The sequence below is a fragment of the Rhyacophila brunnea genome, unplaced genomic scaffold (genome assembly GCF_057557595.1).
Source record: "Rhyacophila brunnea isolate RB1 unplaced genomic scaffold, BYU_Rbru_1.0 scaffold_15, whole genome shotgun sequence".
In the NCBI taxonomy this organism is placed as follows: Eukaryota; Metazoa; Arthropoda; class Insecta; order Trichoptera; family Rhyacophilidae; genus Rhyacophila; species Rhyacophila brunnea.
In genome coordinates, this window is record NW_028232806.1 from 35569611 (window position 1) to 35588906 (window position 19296).

The 19296-nt window shown below is 38.0% G+C and overlaps 1 protein-coding gene across 6 annotated transcripts in view; it reads left to right on the top strand.

The window, feature by feature from the left end:
* The first annotated feature begins 2909 nt into the window (after positions 1-2909).
* The window catches only part of LOC147075274 (protein lingerer-like), a 50872-nt gene continuing 34485 nt past the window's right edge, over positions 2910-19296 (top strand). For 4 of the 6 annotated variants that reach the window (XM_085942542.1, XM_085942546.1, XM_085942547.1 and 1 more), the window contains exons 1-10: positions 2910-2943; positions 8113-8273; positions 9134-9304; positions 10259-10475; positions 11165-11461; positions 11851-12053; positions 13677-13904; positions 16038-16167; positions 16489-16577; positions 19067-19228. In XM_085942542.1, coding sequence (XP_085798668.1) covers positions 8148-8273; positions 9134-9304; positions 10259-10475; positions 11165-11461; positions 11851-12053; positions 13677-13904; positions 16038-16167; positions 16489-16577; positions 19067-19228 — 1623 coding nt within the window. In that variant the 5' untranslated portion in view covers positions 2910-2943; positions 8113-8147. Of the gene's footprint in view, positions 3252-8112; positions 8274-9133; positions 9305-10258; positions 10476-11164; positions 11462-11850; positions 12054-13676; positions 13905-16037; positions 16168-16488; positions 16578-19066; positions 19229-19296 lie in introns of all 6 variants that reach the window. The other 2 variants (XM_085942544.1, XM_085942545.1) reach the window with 2 other exon arrangements.

Here is a 19296-nt window from a genome sequence, read left to right on the forward strand (position 1 = left end):
ACCTTTGTTATACCTACCTATTCATGAATCAATATTTATATTTTATGCATTTAAAATAAATGAATAGGTACGATATATAAATTTGTGTTATTGTAGACAGTTAGAATTTCATTAAATTTCAATAAACGTGTTGCTGTTTTAAGCCCGTTTACATGATTCACTTTTGACGATCATCGCAGAGGAATCATCCGCAGTGACCCGTGTAAACGCACATTCATCCTCGAATCGTCGAAAGTGATCATCCGGAATTGAAATCGAATGAAGTTGAATATGTTCAACTTTACGATCATCGCGGATGATTGCGAAATTGGCGCGCATGCGTACCACGCCACTGCCCATACCACGCATGCGCAATGCGCCCCTGACTACTGTCATCATATTATTTACAAACGTATGTATGTAAACTACTGTCTTTCTGAATTGACAACAAACCGGTTACATAAATACTTCTTCTTTTTTTTTCTTTTGACCATATCAGATCCTAATAGTACCATATGGGCCTCCACAGAGTGGAGGTTTGTATTAACAGATTTTATTTTTACGAGAAATGGATGTCAGCCACTTGCTCAACCTATTAGGTCCGTACTCTGACTCATACACAAATTGAAAAACAATTTGTGTACTTGCCAGACCCAGGATTATAATATACACCCAAGATAAATTACGTCGCATTACCGATGGTTTTATCCACCAACGCCTCTTTTTCATATTCCTCTTTCTCTCTATGAAATTTCTGCATTCATACAACAAATATTCACTAATAGTTTGAATTCCAGCCTGCACTGTTATTTCAGTTGACGCTATTTTGAAATGATTTAAGTATTTCACTTTCGGTGACATGTGTAAACAAGCAGTGACTCGTCTAAACTAGCCTTAAAGAGACAAATAAAGGTTCGTATCATTCAACCTGAACTGAATAAATCAAATCGCACATTGGATTTGGGACCGTTTGGTGGAATGTCCACGGAAACGCTTTTCTGAAGTTTGACAGATCGTCATAAGTCTATGAACCGTTCGAATTGGTTTGACGTTTCATGTCAAACCATTTCTGATGGTCCGAGAACGGTTTGATTTTCAATGATACACAAAATACCAAACGTCAAATCTCAAACCATTTCCGGTGTATTTTCTACTCATACAATTTGTATATTGTCTATGGTTTAGTTTGATTTGTCTGATTCAGGTTGAATGATACGAACCTAAATTATTGAATAATTTTAGGTACTGGCAACACTAATTAGATGTTGGAAATCGCGTTCCCGCAGAATTTCTAGCAAATCGAGCCTGTCCACATGGCGCGTTTTTACGCGCGAGTGACAAATTGCGCGTTCTCCAGGTACATGTGACCCAATTCAACTGTCCTCAAGCGCTCGCGCGTGACGACTCTCGCGCGGAATGCGCCGGGCATACGCCAGATTCTCAACCTCGCGCGTATTGTGCGCGAGTCGAGGTACTATGGAGCCAATTATTGCGCCCAGTAACAACGCGATTGCCAAAGTGCGCTGATTGTGCAAGTGATTTGTCGGCTCGTTTTAAAATAGACATTATTTCTTTTCAAAGTGGAGCGTGGATACTTCGATACAGAATTATTTATTGATGAAGTGGAAGGTTATATGGGACATTGAATCTTCTGATTATTATAAATAAATATAAATTGCACAAGCTGGGAAAAGCTCGTAGAAATATTTTGTAATCCTGGTGATTCAGAAGAACAAAACAATCTCTATTTGAATAACGCTCATGGAGTGGAGTTATGAAAAGTTTAATATTTTATTTGAACAGTGGCGTGCCAATATTAATTTATTGAATATTTGTTTATAGGCATTTCGCTCCAAAAAAAGTGGAAAGAGCTTCGGGATTCATTTGTTCAAGAAATGAGAAAAAATAAAAATATGCGATCAGGTTCTGGAACCAAAACCAAAAATAATAATAAATAATAGCTCTATCACTTGAAATTGTATGCAGTCTATACAGTCTATTTTTTCGTTGTTTGCGTCGCTTTCATCGACGGTACACAAGCCACAACAAAACCGCTTCCTCGGTTTCCATATCGAATACTGAGCGCAAAGCATTTTTGCTACTAGCGCGTAAACCGCGTCATCTGGGCGCAACGCAGTTTTGGTACTCGCCGTAGTGGTTTGGCGGGCGCGGCGTGGTGGCGTCTTGCGAAACTCAAACGTATAACCGTGTGTGAAATTAATGTTCGTAGACAGTGTCTTTTTTGAGGGATAATACACACGTTTATACGTTTGAGTTTCGCAAGACGCCGTCGCGCCGCGACCGCCAAACCACTACGGCTGAGCACTCATCAAGATTCGGAATTGGTTGCTGATCGTAGTTGGATTTGTTCAATTTTGTTTGATTTAAAAAAAAACGGGAAATGTTGCCAAGTTTGAGAGTAGGTACTGTCAAAGAGATTGAATTTGAATAAAAAATGTCAATAAACTTTACTAGGTAGGTACCTACCTACTTGTATCTATTCTGTATAGATAGGTAGATAATATACCTAGTTGTAATGATAAATTTGGCTGATATTTTAGTACTATTGTGAAATATTAGAATATACTAAAATGTTTGCAATATAGGTAGGTACAGTTATTTATTGTAAAATAATAAAATTTAAAATAAACCTCATTCACTCCTTATCATAATATTGTACAATCGCAACGTGATTACGTGCAATATATTTTATCGCAAAATATCATATCAATTATTCTTGGGTAGGTAGATTTTAGTCTTCAATCTCTTTGATTTTTATTAATTTTTTCTCAGTTAATTTGAAAAAAACCTCCAAATTGAATTAATTTTCTTTGCAGAGGCAGCCACCTATTGCCAAGGTGAAGAAATAATTTGATAGTGAGCCATCAGCCAATGACTGCGTTTGGCCATTTTGTGTAAAATTTTTGGTCACGTGACTAGACTGCGTTTGAGCGCATTCAGCAGGTACGGTTAATTCTGTTTTATATTGCATTGTTTACTGTTAAATCGCGAATCGCCGCCAGTATTTCAGGTATTAATGTGTGAAATATTTAATTATCCACCGGACTGTCAGCGTCGGAAGTGTGGGCGTCCGTCCAGTGCGTTTGTCAGAGTTATTAAGTTGTCACTATGATTTCCACGGTCGCGTTAAGAATGGCGTCCCTCCACATGGTGCCGATGAGGTCAAGTCTACCGTCGAATATAAATTGAAAAACGACTGTACGCTCCGAGATTCTGTGTCAATTTGTTACCTCGATTCGATCCCTTCCGATGTAAGATGTCAGATTTATATAATCGCGTCCCCCGGCCGTGAGAAAAGTGTTGCCGCATTTACTCCCCTTTCGAGTCTGTGATTCATTGTTTGCTGGTTACTTTCGGTGTGAAATGATGATGTACTTCTTCTGGAAACGACAATGATGTGTTTCCCACGAAAACTAGCGCGAAGCCGAGTGTTTTAATGGCTCCGTTGCGTTGACACCGCGATTATTGCAGAGAAAACCGCTAACGTAATGTCATACCTTCCTTGTTGATAAAATCGTCGTGAAATATTTATATTCGCTTTATCAATTGAAGTATATTTTGTGCAACACCCGACGCCTACCTTATCATACAGGAAAAAAATAATGTTATTGACGTATTCATGGGCCGTTGCATATTTCGCGTAATTTCACGACAAAAACAATACCTAATCTTTGATAAGTACTGTCTCCTTGACGTTTCGTTAGAACGGGTCGAAATAATAACAGTATAATAATTTATACGGAATTTTCAACCATTAATTGCATCCAACACTGCATTTGCGTATAATTAAACAGTGCAATATTGACAGGATTCAGTTATTTTCGATAATAATTATTGTAAAATATATTCTATCTCAGGAAGAATAACACTATTATCTATTCTTTGTATTGAAAGTGACTGCTATTATCATTTTAAGTTATCTATTAATATGTATACGAATGCGCGTAGTATTTATTCACCACTGCGATTAGTCATTATTTCTAAATATTACTATTTTACATATAACAATTTACAATCAAGTAAGTACTTATGTGAGATGTCAAAACTTATTTCAATTCATTTCCTTGCTACTTTTGTTTTTTTTTCCATTCAATTTTGAGATTTTCATAAAACAATATTATTAACAATCATTGGTGAAATAGTTCAGACATCTATGAAAGAAAGGTACTTACCTATTAAGAAGTATTATTATAGTTGAATATATAGGTATGGCTTAAAAGGTGCAATAATTATTGTGAACTGTGTTATACATAAGCCGGCTCTCACATCTAAACTCGCCTCATCTGCCGCACAGCCATAAATCAAACCTTCCAAACGTCGATCCTGTGTTGCATATGAAGACCGCGCAGATCTACCTAGCGACAGTCGCACGTAACATTCGAAACGTATAGATATTTGGATGCGGTGAGCCGGTATAGGAATCACCGATTCGTAGGTGTTTGTATGCGTCCCGGTGTCTTCGACTCGCAGCCCGAGAAGCATGCAGCTTGTCAATTGCAACAGCAGATATTTTTTCAAACTAAACAGTCTCATTCGGCCAATTTGTGGAGCTCCATTTAGCAACGTGTGTTTTGTGAATGGCGATGACGTCACATGGACGTATTCAACATGTTGCAGGCGAGACGAGTTTTGATGTGAGAGCCGGCTTTATGTTTCCACTGTCGTACCTGCTTTGTTTGAAAGAATATGTTTCTATTATGGAATAAATGCAAAAATGTCGTATACAATAGACTGGAAACGAAAATGAGGACTTTTTAGAAAGAGCCACTGTATATTTATACTATAAACTGGCAAATGTATGGCAAAACGACGATTGACCGCAATTGATTTGACTGCATTTTGTGGTTTGTATGATTCGCTATGGCAAACTCGAATAGAAACATTTCATGCAGATAGCCAGGATCCGCAATGGGTCATGCCAATGATGGAACGAGTCCATTAGGAAAATGTGTCAAAACATGTCCATATTACCTTCCTCTTGCCCGAAGCCCTGGTTTGTTGAGTCACCTTTGAACAGAAATAAGTTAAGCTGATATTTTAGACCAGGCCATACCACGATTTGATATCTTCATGGGGAGAAACAATTTGCGGCTCTGCGATAAATGTGTTCAGGAGAACTTAAATTTTAATGACACAGAGTAGAGCTGCGACTTGGAAGATGTCCTTAAGAACGTCGAGGAGCTCAAAACGTGGCCTGACATTTGGGGAAGATAAAAGACCTCGGTAAGATAATGAAAGTTTTGTAAAAAAATTAGAGAAGAGGCAATATGAAAATCAGTCGCAGTCAAAGCCTCAAGAGGAATTATTAAAAAAAAGAATCTCAACACATTTTTCTTCAAAATTGCTTTCGATACATGGTAAGTGGGTTGGATTGAAGGCTAAACTCAAAAAATAAAATTTGTATTATTAAACTGCAGATGTATGATAACAATTATATAGGAAACACTAGGATACACGATGTAATGGAGTCAAAATGCTAAAACCTTCACATGGAAATTGGCTGGATAAATATCTCGAACAAAGAGCAATCGTCAGGACAAATCTAGTCCTTCAGTAGTGCAAAAGACAGAAAAAATAGTAAAAATGAAAAGTGTCGGTGGAATTACATGGCCAATGTACAGGGCCGAGAGGAATGAAATCAACTTTGAGAAACCTTCATCCAGCAGTGCAACTAAACTAATTTTAAAATAAATAAAGTTTACCAGTAGTCTAACGAGATTCTTTAAAAATGTAGAGATTCCTTAACTCTGCTTGAGATACTGCATAATATAATTTGAAAAGCAACATAGCGAATGTGTCATGATATACAGTATACTGTGGTCTTCCAGGACACCGAAATCTATGACTTTGAAAAAACGCAGGTTGGATTAACATAATTGATATAGTCGTAGCGCGTGGCTGAATCAGGGCCAATGTAACATCTACAACTTGGATCTGGTGAGAGATTGCATGGTCTCACAATTTTTAAACGTCATTAGCCAAGTCTACACTGAGGACTTTTCCGTACGTCTCACAAATTGAACACAGGGCATGCGTCGTCGGTCCTCAAATCGGTTTGAAAATGGTCGCCATTTTGTAATGAAAGTACTAGCGCACTGCTATCCGACCGGCTTAGATTTCTGTTCAACACCCCAGCAGCTTCGTATTTTTTCGGTAAGATTCAGGTTGTTCGCGCAGTTGCTTGTCAATAAATATATTTATTTTAGTCTATTGGTAGTCGATGTTAGGAATAGTTGATCATATTGGATGCATATTAGTATTGAAATATTACGATTTTTTTGCAAAATGTCACTGAAACGATGACAATGAATTTTATTGAGGAGTATAGGGCACTTTGCGCATTATGGGATATAACCCATAAAGACTATATGAACAAACTGAAGCGCAGGTATATTATCTATGACTTCACGAAGTGAAGGCTGTGATGAACGAATGTAGACAGTAAAACGGATTCATCTCCTTTGCGCATGCACAAAACTTCTCGGTGTAAAACCAGAATTTAAAAATTGAAGAGGAAGTGGGTGATGAAGTGACTAAATGTGGACTTAGATATAGAATAATTACAAGATAAAAAAAACTTTTTATATACGTTTTTAAATTTTCTGTTGAATCATATAAACTTGACTTGACTAGCTTAAACGATCAAAAAAATTTGTATTTGATAGAAATAATACTAAAATGTCAATTTGACATGTCATATTGATTTCCATAGTAACGCACGTATATATTAATAATTTAGTTGCCCAGACCCCTCTAGCAACTAATAATGGTGTCGAAATAACTTTTCATACAAAACAGAATTAACTGAAAATGAATTCAATTCTACTTAAAGATTGCTAAAAGTATTAAAAAATGCATTGGCATCGTGTTCTGATATTTTCTAAAAGTTTCAAATGTCTAGCTAGTCGGGAAGTTAGCTAAAAATCAATTGCAAAATTTGTACGGGACAAAGAACCACCGGACAAATAAGAATACGAGCTAAGAAAAACGTTGTAAAATGATGTGTACATTAATCATTATAACTAGGTGTGTTATATTAAATATGTAAATTTTATTTAGTTTTACTGACATATTTACCTTCTTCCAGTAAAAGATTTTTTGCTGCAATGATTTATCTTTACCTTCTGCAGTGCAGTTTTACAACAATGTTGCAACCTTCTGTCATCCAGTACAGAACCAATTCATTGTGGTTCTTCATGACGTTGCCTAGTAACGGTCAGTGCCAATGCCATCTCCTAAAACAAATTTTACGTGGTGCCGCAAGTAATCACACATATGATCAGTATACCTGTGGTAATGCCGTTTGGCTTTGATGTTCGAGCTAGTGCCGGTTTAGTTCACTTGCTATTTTCTCTTGGAAATTATTTATTCTTTAAATTCACCGCGTCGCACGGATTATTATGAATAGCTCTAGAACCATTAGTTGTTTTTAGCTTTTCCCACAAACTCTTCATTCTGGACAATCCAGCAACACCTCTTTTCCAAGTCTTCTTTTACCCTCAGGAGATGCGTACATTGTCTACCTTCTGGGTATCCTATGCGCGTGACATCGCACATGAATTGTACAAATTTGCTGCAAACTACTGCTTTTTTTTTCTCGTTGAAGTGATTTGTGTGAATTTTACAAATTGAAAAACAATGGAAAGATAGAAAATTGAAATTGTTTGAAATTATATTTTTATGATAACTTTATTTTCAATATTATGACATACCTACATGTAGTTTTGGATCAAATACCGTTCAATCGCTCACTGTCTTATGATAATGGGCGCAGGAGAGTTTTATGAAGTGCTGTTTTCTTATTCTACGAGAGGACCTCGTTCAAAATCCTTTCGATACCAAAGTACCACTTGTCAATGATTATTCAGCAATTCATTTCATTGCTTTGTTTTGATGAAAAGGAAAGGACCCAGATGAACAAATGATTACACAGTTTCAAAATCAAGGCTGCGTTGACTGAACTGACATGTTCGATCTCCGGTTGGATTTGGAGTACCATGTTTGCAATGCACGCTTTTACCCATTTGTTTTAACTTGTTCATGTTGGTGCACGCATACTGTGGGCATGAATGAAATTTGAAATAATATTCTGTGTGTTGTCTTATGTTTCAGCTAGTTTGTATATAGTGGCTGTAAATATTGTAAAGATGAGCTTGGGGGCGCGGGCTTCCAACAAAGGCGGCACGAGGTCGGGCGGAGGCTCCTCGGGAGGGCAGACACATCTTAAGCACAATCACAACCATGTCTCACACAAGAACACAGACAAATCACAGGTTAGTACTGAGCCCTGTCAATTAAATCGAACACCTCACATATCATGTTGGCCGGATACTTTTTGATTTAGTGTGATATATTCGGTGCATAGAAATATTGGGATGTCAGAATTCTGATGACAGAATAAATCAAACAAGCCATCGACCATATTTTGTACTTTAAATTATTATTATACATGAGGCGTCTAATTCCAAAAAGCGCTAAGTCCAAAAAAATACTCACGTATTCTTTGTATAATTTTACAAAATATGTATTGATCTATAAATTCCAAAACGCGACATAACCTTACGAAAAAAAATATTTCAAGTCTCGATTTATTACAAAAAGTGCTAAGTCCGTGTTTCATATTATTTAAAGCTTGGTTGATTTTGCACGTGTTTAAGTCAACCAATAAGGGAACGTTCAATATTGAAAAGGGCGTCTCCCATGCTATAGCATCTGGTAAACTCATGACAGTGCCACGGAAATATGTGCCTTATGTGGAGTTAATTAAAAAGTGAGGTACGAATAGCGCTATGTCCAATTTTATTTTGCCTATATTTATTACATTTAAGAGTTTATCGGATGAAACAAATTGCCATTTGGTTCTAATTTCGACATAGAGTACATCGGAAAAAATAATCTCATGTTAAAACAAATAATTCAAGCTTGAAACATAAAAACGTTGTTTCCCGAAAATATTGAATTGTGGACTTGTCGCTTTTTGTAATTAGAAGCCTCACATATAGAATATAGATGATTTACATGGGATGTACAAACAATGTCAAACACGAATATGGCTGACTTTTACCTGAACTAAAAAATTCACTGTATTTTTCGTCCCTTCCAAATGTGGGTTACATTGTTATTATGGTTGTAGCGCGGTCCCGCCAGCAACGACGAGCTGGCGGCCAAGTTCCGCGACAAAGTCACTCAGCTGATGGAGACCACTCGCCGCTCCGAGGAGGAGGTGTGCGCCGCTCTGCACGACTGCGACGACGACCTCGCCAAGGCGTGTGATCTTCTCTTCGAGGAGGCTGATGGATCACAGGTAACATCACGCACATTCCCTATCAATATTAAATTTCACTATTATCACATTATTTCTACTATTTGCAGTGAGGGAGAGATTTTGTTACTTTTTTATTCGATAGTAATACGCAAGATTTAAAAATGTAGCATTCGTTATTTAATGCTGCGAACCAGTAGTGCTCTGCGATGATCCTTCCTAATGAAAACGTTTCCGTGCTCCGAGCGTGTACAGTTCGCGAACCACAGAATGCTTGCCAAAGGTAAGCGGAGTGCGTTTGTGGACGCCGGTGAACCTGGACGTGTAGTGTGTATGTTGTGTTCACGTAACAGACTAACAATTTACGAATTGTTAGTTACGAGTGGTCGGAAGAAAAATGTTTAGCTCTCATTGAACTATACTCGAAACAATATGGTATTATGGAATCTTCAAGATGCTAATACATACTTGTGCATAGTCTTTCAATGTACGGACTTCGGGAACAAATTTTAAACAAACATTGCAGACTGGTAAAACTATCGCTGATGGTTAAAGCCAGCTTATCTTGAGCCTTGAGCCTCGGTGTAACAAGAGGCTGCATGGTCTCCAGCCTCTCATTTCCTAATGAAATCCGCTCAGTGAAAAAATGTTTCCTGTGTTTTTTGTCAGATTGATCCGAGAATGCTGTGCTCTAGTCTGCTGAAAAGCTAGCAAACCTGTGTGGTTTTGCCTGTTGATATGAATTTATTTGTTGCTTCTTTCTCATCCGTGAAGACCTGAATATCTTGGGTTAAGTGAGATTTATATCAGTAGAGATACATGTAAAAATGTGGAGTTCATATAGAATCAATATGTCCGAATCTCTATATAATTATTCTGTTCATCTAAACTTCATGTAGCAGTCAGGAATGAAGTTCTGATGTAGATTGCAAGTGATGCGAAAATTTACTTTGTGGTAGTCATGAAGGTAAATATGATGATATTTGTTGTCTCCAGGGTCAGTGGAAGACAAAGGAGAAAAAAAAGAAGAAAAGTGTGGCAGCAGTGGCCAACAGTCTGGTGTCAGGCAGTGAAGGTGAATCAGCAGAGGCGGGCACGGGGGCCGCTGGATCAGCAGATGCGGCTAAGGGCGGTACAGGGGCCGGAGGCGACAGACAAGACCAGACCGGACGTGACAGGCCGCCACCCAGGACGCGCTCCAATCCCAGACCATGTAAAGCATTTTATTTATTACTCGGCAATTTCCCAAGTTATATTTTCAACATGTAGTAGAACCTCAAATATCTAGTTTATTGGGTATGAAAGTAATCCGCATAACGATAAATATATATAATCGAGGTCTGGATAACTAAGGTTCTCCTATGTTGTATTTCATCACAAGCAAAGAGTTCATGGGATGAACAAATTCTCTCGTGGAGACCCATACATATTGCTTCCGTCCCTTTTAGAAAAAAATGTAAAATCGTATTTTTGATGTCATCGAGTTTGTCAGCCACAACATAATATATATAATATTATTATATATTATAATCATATAAGTACAGATTTTAAATCTTCATTTCAGAAATATAACGTGAAATTTTTCTGGTAAAAATAATAGTTTTTTAAGAGTTTAGTTTAGTTCAAACTGTTACTGAAAATTTTTTGCTGTGGACGCGATCACAGGCTTTGCTTGTTAAACAAATATTTTCACTCCTGAGCAAAGCCATTGATTTGTTTTTTAATTTTATTACTATGGTAATCATGAAACAACATTTTTAATAGTCTATATTTGATGTTGGATTTTGAAAATACAGTAAAACCTCGTTAATACAAATTCCACGGGACCGAAAATCGAAATATGAAATGTATGGGGGGAAAATATTAAAATTTTTCTTGTTTTTCTCCTTTTCATGTTTCCAGACCGAGGGCGGGGCGGCGACTACCAAAACAGTAATGATATAGACGGGCACGGTCAAAATAATCTGGACGGAGGCGGCGCTGGGCCAATGCGAGGAGGGATGGGATCTCGGAGGGGCGGAAGGGGAGGAAGCTCCCGGGGTGTCGGTCCGGGTGGAGTTGGCGGAAGAGGCGGTTCAAGGGGTGGCAGGGGCGGCAGAGGGGGTGGCGGAGGGCGGCCAATGAGAGGTCAGCGGTCATCACACTACTCGCAGCCCTCCAATGAATCCCCGTGGGACTCTCAGCGGAATGACGGTCAAGGTATTAATTACTTGTCAACTTTAGGATTTTACATTATCTAGGATGTTTTAACAAAACATGTAATAAAGTCTCTATTGAAGGGTAGTGGTCTCCATACTGGAGTACATGAATCGGTCTGTGGACCTACACTACAGATTGCGATAGTCGCAAAAATCCAGTATGTCATAGTATGCATTACCAAAACCCCAAATTGCTACAGATTGCGATAGTCGCAAAAATCCAGTATGTCATAGTATGCATTACCAAAACCCCAAATGTTGCCATGTTTCAATCTACCGGCTTAAAAAATATTAATTTTTCATGACTACCAAATCAACTGCTTCACAAATATTACACAACTGCTGTTACTGCTGTTTTTAAAAATATATATTGGTTATTAATTTGTCAAGCACTGGGTGCAGATGGCTTCCCGTCACCAGAAGACTGGGACAACGAGGAGTGGTCAGGCTCTCTGGCGGACACGAAGGTGTTCACACCGTCGGGTGGGGGGCCAGGCGACTCGCCCCTGCCTGACACCGCTATCCTCAACCACCTCAACTCTCTGCAGCACCACAACAATTCCAGTGCGGGCATTGGCAACACGCTGCAGCAGGTTTGTTAGCTTTATATTACTATTATGATAACGAAACTTAGAATGTGTCAAGTGTAAAGTATTGCCAGGATTGGACGATACTATTCCCCACTTTGAACAGACATATCAAATACAACGACATATGGCAATTTTTTCTCATAGAGTTGGGATATTTTTGGTTATATGGCAATATTGATTGTCATCAGTTGAAGTATGGCCTTATGGTGGAGAGGGTACAGAAGAAATTCTTGAGACTCCTTTACTTGAGGTTGTATGGATACTATCCGTGGCTTTATCCAACTGACTTTCTCTTAGGCATGCTTACATACTGCAGTCTGCAATTTAGAACAAATCTTTATTTAGCTACGTATTTTTTTCGACTTATACTAGGTATAAATGAGAACTCTGCCATTCTGGGCAGTGTTGACATGTGTGTCCCTGATAACTATCATAGAAATAGAGACCATCAGTTGTTTATTCTCCCAAGGTGCAGAACCAACCTGCCACTGGTAATGCCAATTGGGAGAGCGATAACTATGTTCAACGAAATTGCTTTGGGTGTTGATATATTCCACCTACGTGAGAATGAGTTTAGGTGGATGTTGTTTTATAAATTCTTAAAATAGGGTCTGCTTAACTCATCCGGTGTACTTCCTTGTACCTATCTAATTTATCTACTGATATATCTCTTTTTTTATGTAATACTGTTATATTTATATATCTTTGTTTCTAAATGTCATGTTGTGAACGTCTTAAACTTATAATTTGTAATGTCCACAATATGTTAAAAAAATAAATAAATTGAAATTGAAAAAATTGTCAAATGATTTGTCCCGTCATCGCCGCGACTCTTGTCAATATTGTTTATCGGCCGAATAAGGTCATTTTGGTCTTTTTTTCTTCACAGTACAATTTAAATAATCCTACCATCACTTGTCAATTTTTTTTGGATTGTCAACATATTTAAAATTCGGTGTTTCAATCTTTTGACACCTGCGGATCACTGAAAATAGCAGAAACATTTTGCAGACTGCTAAAGCAGAAATAAAATATATTTTTTGTACTGTAACGTATAACAATGACCGATCGCAGTGGATTTAGTCACGTAAAACTATTAATCTATTTTAAGAACAAAAACACTGCACAAATATTAGCAGGCATGCACGGGCTTTGAAGATTTCATTGAAATTTTTAGCATATATAGGCATTTGGGCGCCAAAAATTCGCAGACCACCAGAAAAATTCTGCGGACCACCATTTCCATTGACCACCGGTTGAGAAACACTGATTTAAACGACTTATAGCACACACAAATAAGAAATGTCAAGTGCTTTCATGGTGAGGTGAACAAATAGGGAAACGTGAGAGGTGATTTTAGTAGGTAGGTACATCAAGTTAAACTCTTCGCATTCTAGGTACTGTGATGGGAAATGGTAGCAAAAGAGAAGCAGTTTTTGTCATTTAGGTTTTATCCCCCAAAAATGTCCCAAATGACATATTCTTTGTATATGTCGGTACATTAAGTTACACGTGTCTTGTGACTGTATGGTGCAATCGTGCTGAGTATGCATGTATATTCGACCTAATAGATGGGATTACTTTCTCATGTTCATTTTGGATACTGAATGATAGAATCCGTTTCAGGAGGTGAACCTAAACATGGGCTCTGGCGGAGTGGGTGTGAGTTCGGAGTACCTGAAGCAGAACGTGAGCGACGTGATGGGGCTGGGCATGAGCATGGGGATGGGTAGCACGTCACCCCCTCCCTTGCCTCTGCCCTCCCAGCAGATGCTGCAGCAGTCCCCCCAGAACCTCACACAGGATCCTGCCGTCTACGGCTACGCTAATTCCACCTCACATCACGCGCCCAAGGTATGCTGATTCATTAATTGACTAGTCGCTGCCCAATAAGGTTTTAGAATATCTGACAGCCGACCTCATGCAAACCATTCATAATTAATTCATTCAATATTACTCATTCCACTATTAATACAGTCATAATGATTAGTTCATTGCTTCAAATTACTCTTCTAACAATCAATTCAAATTATTCATTGCCAATAGAATCATTCTATAATCCTCATAATATATTTCATTCTATTGACTCATTCGTACTGTTCATCCGTTCAATGTTTATTCATTAATGATGCAATCATTCATATCATGGTCCTTTCATAATTAATATAATACATATATGTCGCTAGATTTCAAAATCAGCCAAGTCCATAATAGATGAATAGGAGAAAAACAGCTTTTTGTTTTCTCAAATATACAGTCACAAGGGTGAAAGCTTATATTATTTCGAGTATATAATATTTAAAATTAATAAATTCCACATTTTGATAATGCAGAAATGTTAGAAAGCAGTAGTTCTTCAGCAATTCACAAAAAAGTCAAAAATACCTAAAGGTGGACTTGGCTGATTTTGAAATGTAGCGACACATATATGTGCAGTGGCGATGCGCCTTTGAGAGCGCTGGAGCGGTGAACACCTACCCACTCAATTTATGTGAAAAGATTTTTTTTTTAAAATAAGTACCTAATTCATTTATTAAAAGTGTTCTGATCTATTACCGTAGTCATTAATTCATATACAAAAACAAATTGTAATAAGTATGTGTTTTTAACCGGCTATTTTAAATATAATATACAATAATTCACGCGTCGCGCTAGCATCGTCCGTGTGGTTTCGCTTTGCCAAATGCAATGCTATTCGGGAGCGAGTTCCTCGATCGCACAAGCAATCATGCCTTGTAATGAGAATGAGTGCGACAGCAATAATATTCGTCTGTAGGTGATAGCGTGAGATAGCAATACTTCTTCGAGCGCCACTCAATATCGCCAAGGCTCGTTCCATACTTGAACCGTATAAACGTATAACCAAAAAAAGACTTTGTCTACGAAAATTTTCACACACGGTTTATACGTCTGAGTTGCGCGAGCCGCTCAGGCCTCGTAAGACGCCCAGTAAAACCTCCCGAAAGCGGATTCATATTATTAATAATGATTGTTAATTAATAATCACATATTACAGCTTGGATATTTTTTATAATGCTGATATTGCCTCAGCATTATTTAACATTATAATAGAAAAAAATCTTATTGAGACATTTACGAAAACGGTTTTACTATTAAACTTAATTATTTGCACTATTCCGATGACATCAGTGGAAAGTGAAAGATGTTTTTCCACACTCAAACAGATCAAGTATTTTAGCAGAAACACCATCACGCAACCAAGATTGAAGGCATTATATATGCTCAGTATCCAAAAAAGAATGAATTTGTGTCGATGAAAAACAGAAGAATGGATTTCTCATACAAATGAACAATAACATAGGTACTTTAAAAAAAAGTGAACTCCCAGTAAAATAACTCAGCGATCGCCACTGTATATGTGTGAATATTTTTGGTTATAACTCATTCATTATTTTAATCAATTCATGATTAATTCATTCGATTAGTAGCTATCCATTCAAGGTTTAATCATTCATGCTATAATCCTTTCAAGGTTTACTCATTATAAATGAACCCATTTGTGCACAAATGACAAATGCAGCAATAATTTTTTAATACCTTCCTGACACACAGATCTGCTGAAAATTTGATCAGGCAACGGCATGATAAATATATTATCAAAAAACGCTTTGTCCTTTGGAACGATTTCATCACTGCGGGCCTGTCTTTGTATGCTTGTGATACACATGTGACTTGCGGGCCCCTGCTTGGAGACACCTGCCTTCACTCATTCTTTTTTAGGTATATCGTTGGACCTGTTTCACACCTGACACTGTGTGACTGACGCCACCAGCGTCGCGAGATTCCGCAATTACACATAACTGAATGAGCACATTCAGTCGGGTACACAAGTAAATGCGGAATCTCGCCACGCCGGTGGCTTGCCACAGGTGTCCCATGTGAAACGGGTCTTAGATTGGTCAATAGGTGTACGTTTTCTGATTTAAGTAGTGTTTCAATATATTCACCAATGCTTCCGTGTTTCAGGCTCAGAGTCCCGTGTCAATGAACGTGTCTAGCACGCTGTCTGCCGCGCAGTCTCAATATCTCTCACAATTAACTCAACAGAAGTCTGAATCCCTCAAGCAAGAAAGAAACTTGCTAAACTCTCAACAAGGTAAGTATTTCCACTCTGTACAATCGATGATTAACCTGTTGAATTTTTTGACAGTTTTGAAACAACATTATTTATTAATTTATTCAAAGACATTTGAGTTATAGATATATTATGTTGGTAGCTTTAATAAACAGAAAGAAAAGGTGTATAATACAATAATTGTATTGATTTGTAGCTGGTCAGTTCCTTGTACAAAACAGAGGTGTAGTTATAATAATTAAATAATGAGATATTTTATTTCACTAGAAAGAATTCCTTCTACAGACTTTCAATATTTCTGAGTGTTATAAATTAATAGTTTTTGTTTGATTACTGTTACAGGTTATAGCTCAAATTACGGTGTGTACGGTTCTGATATGTCTAACCAAAGGAAACCTCTTCAAAGAGCCAGAGTACCGCCACCTTCTAAGGTATTCCACCTACATATTTAGACTATTCATTTATCATGTTGACAAACTATTCACTATGAAATATCTAGTACTCACGAAGATTCGAACGAGCAGCAGTAGACACATGGGTACAATTAATCAACCAAAACTAATTACATAACCAAATTCTTACAATTTGATCATGGCCAGGTTGACAGGGCTCTAGCTTGGGGGCCTGGTGTGGTGGATCGTCCAGTAAGTGAGATAAGCACCACAAATTTTCTCTAATACTAAAAAAAGTCGACTGCGGCACTATTTCACGAGAAGAATTTTATTTTATAATTGATTTTAGTGTTTCCTGACTAATAAAAATTACTATTTATCCAATATGGCGAAGGGTCGCATGTTAGAGTATCCTCCACGTAACCTTGCCATTGTACACAGTGACAAGGATTTGTGTGTATACGCAACCGTATAATTGTATTAGGGCTTGAACAGACGTTGTTTGAGACGCCTGTAAACTCCACAAAAGCAATGCTTCGTCTTCGGAAGACAAGCTGTCAACCAACATGTTACACTACAACGTTTGTATACAAATTTACATTATTGTTGAACGCCACCTGTCTGCTGTCGGAACTCGTATTGAATATATCAACGGTCGGTTGAACGCAGAACGCCTGACCGCTCTCTGTCTGCTCAAGACCTTAGTAAAAGCCAGGCACTTGATTGGTTTACTCACGTACGCCGTATAATTGTATTAGTAAATTCCAAGCACTTGTTTGGTTTACTCACGTTTTGATTCAAAAAAATCTATTCCAAATGGCATGGTTACTTAGAGGATACTCTACTTGGGTACCACAAAAACGAGTCACGATCAGTGGTTCATAATATGATGCCGAGTGCCGACACTTGGATTTAATTAAAAATACCAAAAATCACTAAAAATACACGGAACCCTGGAGTTCCGCGGAATACCATTTGGGGAATACTACTGTAGAACATTACACTGCTCTTAACCTTCGCGATAGGTTGGTGAGACCCTCCAAACATCGTGGCCTGGGGGCCTGCTTCAGGATGTGGGGGCCATGAATTTGATTCTCTCCGTCTTGAAGAGGTGGACGAATTTGTATACCAAGGCTCTGACAGGTGTTTCAACGGTTTCCTAAAATAAATAACATTAAAATATTTATTTAGGGAAATGAAGATACGGCTTTTCAAAATTCTTGTGAGGCCGTCGCTGTCATAAATAGTGCTGAATGATAGACCCCGTGCTTTACTGATGGTTAAAAATTAATGGTGTTCTGTATTCAGAAAGGTATCTGGCCTAATCTGTGAAAATGGAGTATAGTGGTGCCGGTTTTAATCCCAGGTTTTCAAAATAAACTGGATATCATATGATTTACAAAGACTGTTGGGCAGGTCATGTAAAAAGAATGAACAATGCATTGTCACTGTAGTGCGCCTTACGTCGCTGATATCAGAGGAGTTATGGCTGCAGTGGTCGGACGGAGTGGAAAAAGACTCTAGACTCTCGGGATGTCCAATAGACCTGTGTTCTTCAACCTTTTAACACTCGCGGCCCGGTGAACATTTGAGAAATATTTTGCGGACCGGTATTAGCCAGAAATAATAACCATTATAGATAGAATTTTATTTATGAAATCTTATGTTTTAAATTACAACTTTTGGTTAGTGCCACATCTGCTGCTGCTTTTTTTGTAAGAAAATTTGATATACCTAATGTACATTGATATACCTGATGTACTTAGGTGGTTGCAGCGTTGTTTCTGAGAGACAAAGCGCTGTATTAACATCCATTCGATTTTTATGTTTGGTTTTTATTACTGACATAGATGAAAAAGTCTTCACATAAATAGGAAGTTGAAAAAGTTACGAATAATCTGATTTTATAATTCAGAGATGGATATTCTTTATCAAGGGATATCCATAATTGAGACAATGATTGCATTTTATGTCTGGACACCAGAGAGACACAGAAGATAGCTCGATCAGCTTTTTTTTCTCACAAGGATCGAGTGCGCATGATTTAAATATGACTTTCTGGTTAATATCAGCAGCATTCAAAAATTCTCCCAGCATTTCATCTAGTGCGAATTCCCTGAATCGTGTAGCGATATAGTCGATTGATAGCATGGTGAAAGCTTTCGCGGACCACCGGTTGAAGAACACTGCAATAGGTGACCAGTGCCCATCCCGGGTTGTCATGGTATTCATTATTAAAGTGGTAGCGCTTGATAGTCACATTGCGCATGTCTGATTCCTTCCCGTATACATGTAGTAGTTGAGGCCAATGTGTTTACGTATATGGTCACTATCAACTACCACTGATTTTAGTTCATCGCCTTGTGTCAACTTATTCTTGTTTTCTGTCCGAACGGTTGGATCTTATAATTTTTTGAACATTTATATTACCTATCTAGTATTCACACATTCTATCAACTGTTGTTGTTTTGGATTTTTAGCCACCTCTTAATCTTCAATGATGTGTTTAATCGAAATATACATTTCAGATTCCATCCAGCGCGGTAGAGATGCCTGGTGAGTTGGACAGTTCGTCAGTGGGTCTGCTGGGAGTCCAGTTTGGTGCGATGGACTTCAACACAGATGCCACTGGATTCCTCTCCGAGTCAGCCCCCTCCTCCGCCGCGCCCACCGATAAGTTTAATTCTAATGTGAGACTGCCCAACAACCTAATTCCAGATGTATTATTTATTCATCTTAACACGTAATATATACCTTC